Here is a 6,886-nt window from a genome sequence, read left to right on the forward strand (position 1 = left end):
CCAGAGAAGAAGCGACATCTTAAGGACAATAGAAAGCTACCAACACTTACTAAATTGGAAGATTTATTTGAGAAATAAATTGGCTGTAAAATTAGGATGTAAAAGAAAGTACAATTATATAAAGCAATTACAAGAAGTACAAGAAGTTTGGAGGTTTAATACCAGATTTCTAAAATGTCCAAAAGACAGAAGTAATCCAAAATTATAGGACACGCCATCCCATCTGTAGCCTCTATCTACGCCATAAAGTGCAGAAAGTGCTAGACGACCCCTCCCACCCTGCCAGGTCCCTCTTCCAACTACTGCCCTCTGGAAAAAAGTCTCAGGGGCAAAACATCCCGCTTTTGTAACAGTACTTACCCCGCCATTATTAGGCTCCTTAATGCTCAGGCACCTTGCAGAGTAATGCACAAATTTTGCATAAAAACCATTCAAAAATTAAAAACAGATAAAATACGAAAATAAACAATACAGTATAAGAAATTAAACATTAAAGAGCAGTTAAAAACAGTTAAACATATAAAAGCAGATAAAATACGACATTTTAGGCTGCTAGTATTGGACAATGTATAAGCCGTTGCTCTATACACGTAATCCACCTGGAGTCCTTGCCGTTCCCAGAACGGGCTAGTCCCACCGGTCTTACTTTATAATTCTCTTTATATGCTCATACAGTGCTTACCCGCCACTATTAGGCTCCTTAATGCTCAGGCACCTTGCAGAGTAATGCACAAATGCACTTTATAGACTGCACAAGACACTTTATGGGATTTTGCAATAGCACAAGGTCTTTACAGCTTTTTACTGGCTGGAATGATTGCCTATGTGATTGTCTTTTATGTACTGTATGTTCCTGTGTATGTATTGCCTTTTTTAACCTGATTGGCACCAAGACAAATTCCAATCAACTGTGTTGACATGGCAATAAAGTATTGAACTTGAACTTGTGAGTTGATTATAAGGAAGTGTTGTATTTTGTTCCAGGAGTCAGGTGCCAAATTATATTAACCTATATATAGGTATTCATAAAAGGTTGGACATTTGAAATGAAGACTGAAGACATCATAGGCGATGTTACATCTATCAGTGATGAGCCACAATTTTCTCGACATGTTCCAAAAATCCCGCCACCTACATTTACTTTTAACCAAAGGAAACTCACTTGTCTGTCACGTGTTGGGATAATCTGACATCTCTCAAGGGGAGCGTGCCTATGTTCCCACATTTCCTTTTTCATAAATTTGTTTCAGATTTCCCCCTAACCCTAACCCTAAAAAATGTTGTGGGAGGATAGGGCTTAAATGTAAGGGAAATGTAAGAACACAAGACCTCATTTTGAAAATGTCCTAGAAATGTTGGAACATAGGGCCTAATTTTCAGTGGAAAAAAAATCTTAGAAATGTGGAAACTTAGGACTGTGGGACCATTGGGCTGTGGGAACATAGGGCTGACCCCGTCTCAAGATGACCACCACTGATGTGGCATCTGTTGCTGCGAGTGCAAAAAAAACCCTCCAAGTCCTCCGTGTTTTTGGTGTAATTTGTGAAAGCCATATTACATAGTTCTTAACTTTTTTTTTAACCCTTTGCAGAGCCAAATTATTGGAACATAAAGAGCCCATTTCTGATTGAATAAAGAGATGAAAAACTCTAAAATGTCAGTTTGTCAAAAAGGAAAGCAATAAAATGTTTAATATTAGAAACTGGATTGGAAACAGATCATGTTCTTTCTTCCCGTTTGTTTTAATGTCATTATGCAGTAACAGCGTGTACCCAGTGTTTCCCCAGAAATTGTAAAGGCATTGTGTTTCCCTTTTATACATTTTGTGCACCGCCGTGAACTGAGCGAGGCACTGCTGTGAGTCGATGGACGAGTGTGTTATCTAAACTGCTAAAGTAAGAAAAGTAATTAACGGTTACAAACAGACTTGGCAGTGAACGACATAACATGCTGAGCTGGACCAGAGAATATTTGGCTAAAACAGATCAGTGAAGCTGTTATGCCTTCAAAGTTCTCCATCAACTTTGCTGGAAGTTTTGTAATTTAGCGTTTTATGTGGAGTGAGCACTACGCCGGAGTCTGTTTAAAAAATAGTCTTTTCAATGCTACATTGCTTGTAAGGAAATAACGGGAGTAACATGGAAAACCAGCTTTAGAAGTGACGTATTGCCAGGCTAAAGCAGTCAACCTAGGGGAAACACATGCTAACTTTCTGTTAAAACCACACGTAATTAAATAAGTAGTTATTATTAAGGAGTATAATCAAACCTTTGAAATCTGAAAGGCAAGGCATCTTTATTTGTATAGCACATTTCAGCAACAGGGCAATTCAAAAGCTTTACATAAAAACCATAAAAAAATTAAAAACATAAAATACGAGAATAAAAGTTACAGAGCAGTATAAGAAATTAAACATTAAAGAGCAGTTAAAAACAGTTAAAAATGTAAAAGCAGATAAAATACAAGATTTTAGGCTGCTAGTATGGGACAATGTATAAGCCGTTGCTCTATACACGTAATCCACCTGCAATCCTTGCCGTTCCCAGAACGGGCCAGTCCCACCGGTCTCCCTTTTTAATTCTCTTTATATGCTTATATAGATTGTCATACAGTTTCAACAATGCAACTTCAGTATAAGAAATTAACAATTATTAAAAGAAAGGCAACATCAAAAAGAAAGGTCTTCAGCCTTGATTTAAAAGAACTGAGAGTTGACCTGCAGTTTTCTGGGAGTTTGTTCCAGATATGTGGAGCATAAAAACTAAATGCTGCTTCCCCCTGTTTAGTTCTGACTCTGGGGACAGAAAGCAGACCTGTCCCAGACCACCTGAGAGTCTGGGTGGTTCATAGTGTAGCAGCAGATCAGATATGTATTTGGCCCTAAACCATTAAGGGATTTATAAACCAGCAAAAGTATTTTGAAATCAATTCTTTCAGGCACTGGAAGCCAGTGTAAAGACTTAAGAACTGGAGTGATGTGATCCACTTTCTTGTTCTTAGTAAGAACTCGAGCAACAGCGTTCTGAATCAGCTGCAGCTGTCTGATTTTATTTGGGGGGAAAAAACTATTCTGCACACATTTTAAAAATGTAGTTCTTAAATTATCGTCTGTAATGATGATATTTTGAGCAGGGCTGTGAAACTTCTGAAGGCCTTTAAAGCAACACCAAAGCACTTTTCCTCTTTGGGCCCTCTACAGATTGGAAGTGGAATTGTCCCATTATGTCTCATTCGAATTACAGATCCGCTACCCGATGTGGCAAACTTGCATAGTGCGGTTAGAGCCAATAGAGGGCCGCAAAGCGAATGCAGGAGTTCCTTTCAAATCGAATGTTCCGTTCACCCTGTTATGAGTTGATGAACCACTGAAACAATTTTGGAAACATTATTTTAAGGTACATTATTTTGATGCAAGTTTGCCAGATCGGGTAGCAGATATGTAGTTCGAATGAGACATAATGTGAAATTACGACAGTGGTAATGGACAATTACGCTTCCAACTTGTAGGGGGACCGTAGCGGAAAAAGTGCTTTAGTGTTGCTTTAAAACGCACTTAGGACCAAGGGGGTAAGCTTCTCCTCGGACCGCAAACCTCATTTTGATGCTACCAAGCCATCACCTCCCGTTAGCATCCCATTGACTGCCATTCATTTTGGCGCCAGTTTGACAGCGAATAACTTTACATCTGAAGCGTTTAAAAACTTATTTGTCCGTTGTTTATTTCTAAAGAAACACGACAATGTATAAAAGGCTCCATTACCTTGTACCTCACGTTATGGCTCCGTAGCAGACGTTTATAAAAATAGGCTAACGATTGGGTCATAACCACGAGAATTACTGTCTCATAGTAGAGGAATTACCGTATAGTACAGGAGAAGCTCTCAGGCAGTTTGGACTTCCATTAGCTGTTTAAGTTTAATTACTAATATTAACTATCATTTTAGTGATCAATAATTAGCCTGTGTCTATGTTATCTCCTTACATATACCTACGCTCTCCGTCTCTGCTAGATTGGGAATGATTGAGATTTCTCTTGGCACAGCTACCAGAAGACTTCCAACTTTCAGACAGGTTGCTCACGTCACATCTATGTCTTCAAGCTCAGTTGGAGGCTGCTCAGTAACGCTCAGCCATCACTGAAAAAGTGCTTCTAACTGGTCTCCGTCCAGAGCAACGGGATCTGTTGGTCCATTTATATATACTGTCTATGGTTAGGACAAGCAAGTTAATTAGCAGTTTTGTATTTTTTTTTTTAATTACAAAATAATCTTTGTTGTTGTTTTAAGTTTTGTGCACTCTTTCTTCTTCTTGCTCAGTCAGCTGCGATGTGGTCGAGGTCCCCGCCCCGAGCGCCAGGCCAGCTACCTGCATAGCACCTCCCACATCCGTCTCACCTCCATCAAGAAGCCTGCGCACAACGCCGCTCCGGCAGCCAATGGCAACTCCAATAGACAGGAAGTGGCTCTGTGAAGTGGGAGGCTGCGTTATCATCAACTTTACCTCATCCTGGGACTTCTGCAAACATTATGACTCATACAGCTCTGAGACCAGGAGAGGTATTTGTGTGGATGGATAGAGGAAACTCTACAGGCCTTGTTCCTGATGAATGATTGTACCAATTGCTCCTGGACTTCATCATCTACATCCTGAACTTGGCAACCAAACAAAATGTGCCTCTTGGAAATACAAATTCAGACATCAAAGGGGATGGCAAAATCCCAAACTAAAAATAGTTATTTTCTACAGCCACAATGTTTGCTAGGAGTATATATCTTAAAGTTACAAAAAAGTTAAAACTGCAAGGAAAGGTTTAACAAACTACAAGAATAAGAGGACAGTCTTGTTGACAGCATGGTTACCAAAATAGCATGTCTGCTGTGAAAGCTTGTTTCGCTGTTGCTGGAATGCTCATTATCGATTGATCTAAAAAGCCATTTTCATCTATTTGGTGACACTGCATTGATCCAGGGAGAGAGGGAGGATTCTGGTCTTTTTGTCTACTGTTTCTTGATTCTTGATAAGGAGGGTCAGAGACCCCAGAGACATAAGCGAGTCCATGTCTTATCCAAGGATATTTCAGAGAATATTGTGATCTTTGGAGGTTTAAACATTTGACTCTCTCTGAACTCAAGCTATACGACTATTTTGGAGATGATTGCAATGGATTTGTAGCAGATAAAAACTACCCAAAGCCTTGTAAACCAAAATATCTCCCTGTGTGGAGTTTATCGATGTTTTATGCCCCCAAAGCAGCGCTGCCTGGAAGGCACTAGGATTAGGCAATGGTTATGATTAGGGTTAAGGTTAAGGTTAGGTGCCTTGAAGTCCACGGTCACAGCGCTGCCTGGAAGAAGACGTTGGGGACTTAAAACACCATCGAGCCTGTGTGGAGGAAAGATAAGGATTAGGTTTGTGGCTCTGTTGATCTCTGGGCTCACCAGGTATATGTTTAATTATTGTAATAATAATATAAGGTTTACACTGTAGCTCCAGTTGAACACTGTCTCTATTTTCCCCTCACATAAACTACACAATATATAAAGAAGACCTTCAAGCAAAGATGATGTGACATCCATCAGTGATGAGCCACATTTTTTCAGGGTAACTCAATATTCCACAAGTTCCAACTAAAGTAAAATAACTTATCTGTCATGTCATAAACATGCAAAAAAGAGCCTGACAGCCTAAAGAGCTCTTCCTGGTGGATGCACAGACTAAAGCCCCTGACACACTAACCCAACGGCTGACCGTTGGCAGAAAAGGCAGTCGGACTGATCAGTCGACTCCCCGAGGTCCAAAAAGTGCCTCGGAACATACCAAAGCGACGCCGACTTCTGCGTACGTTCTGCGCATGCGCAAGACGTTATACGTCTCCATATGAGCAGGTGGCACTAATCTGTATTGTCGTCCAAAACATGAAAACCGGCAGCTGATTGGATGAACGCGTCACGTGGGTCTGGCTGTTCCCGGATTTTTCAACATAATGGGGGCTCGTTCAAAATACGATCTCATATTTTACAAAGAGAGTTCACCGAAACGTGTTTCTGAAAACATTTTAAGAGAGAAATAGGCCGTACAGTTGCTGAATCTGTCTTTATTTCAGATCAACAAAGGTCAGTTTAAAAGAATTTCGTCAGATTTTGAGAGGCTTAGTCACGCCCATCCCTCTCGTCATTTCCGGGTTAGCTCTCCACCAATCAGATTGGTCATCGAGTCCGACTGATAATCGGGTTGGTGTGTCAGGGCCATAACAGACCCATGTATACAGTTAGCGTCAGTGCTTTGTGCTGTGTTGCTGCTTTGGCATGAACGGACAGGTGATGAATATCGATGTGCTGTATATTCAAAGCAAACACACAACAAAGATGATTATGTGACATTTTTGATGTTTTTCTGTTTTACTTCCTTAGATGTTTGATGTGTTTTTCAGTGCAGGGCATGTTTCACATTTGTGTGTTGGAAAACTATGCTTGAATCTCATAAACACATAATAAATGTTCATAAATGTAAGCACACAGCCTGACTGTGAGTCCCAGACTGCAGCAATATCGTCATACTTAAATAGAAATAAATGTTTTTAAAATACATGTGTCAGGGCAGACTAACCACTGCTTGTCACCCCAGGCTTCTAGCTCCTAAATAGACAATCAGGTTTAAGTGGAGCTGAAATTACAGTATAGGTAAGTGGGTGTTAAAAGCATGTGAATGAACCTGTTGGTGGCTGTCAATATGCCAGCTGTAAAGAGCAGTGGGTGGCGAGACAGCTGTTGGCTCCTCAAAACGTCTGACATGTCATTATCTGGGGGGGGGGGAGTTTTTTCACCTGAGTTTTGCAGACATTATGGAGAAAGTGAAGAAAGGGTTCAGCGATTCACTCCGAGACTTT

The 6,886-nt window shown here is 40.4% G+C and overlaps 1 protein-coding gene across 1 annotated transcript in view; it reads left to right on the plus strand.

The window, feature by feature from the left end:
* Window positions 1-5,218, plus strand: part of nmbr (neuromedin B receptor) — a 58,357-nt gene extending 53,139 nt beyond the window's left edge. Inside the window, exon 5 of the mRNA XM_031293003.2 lies at window positions 4,317-5,218. Within this exon, the coding sequence (XP_031148863.1) occupies window positions 4,317-4,470 (154 nt within the window). The 3' untranslated portion in view covers window positions 4,471-5,218. The remainder of the gene's footprint in view (window positions 1-4,316) is intronic.
* The last annotated feature ends 1,668 nt before the right edge of the window (window positions 5,219-6,886 follow it).

The sequence above is a fragment of the Sander lucioperca genome, chromosome 19 (assembly GCF_008315115.2).
Source record: "Sander lucioperca isolate FBNREF2018 chromosome 19, SLUC_FBN_1.2, whole genome shotgun sequence".
NCBI classification, from domain to species: Eukaryota; Metazoa; Chordata; class Actinopteri; order Perciformes; family Percidae; genus Sander; species Sander lucioperca.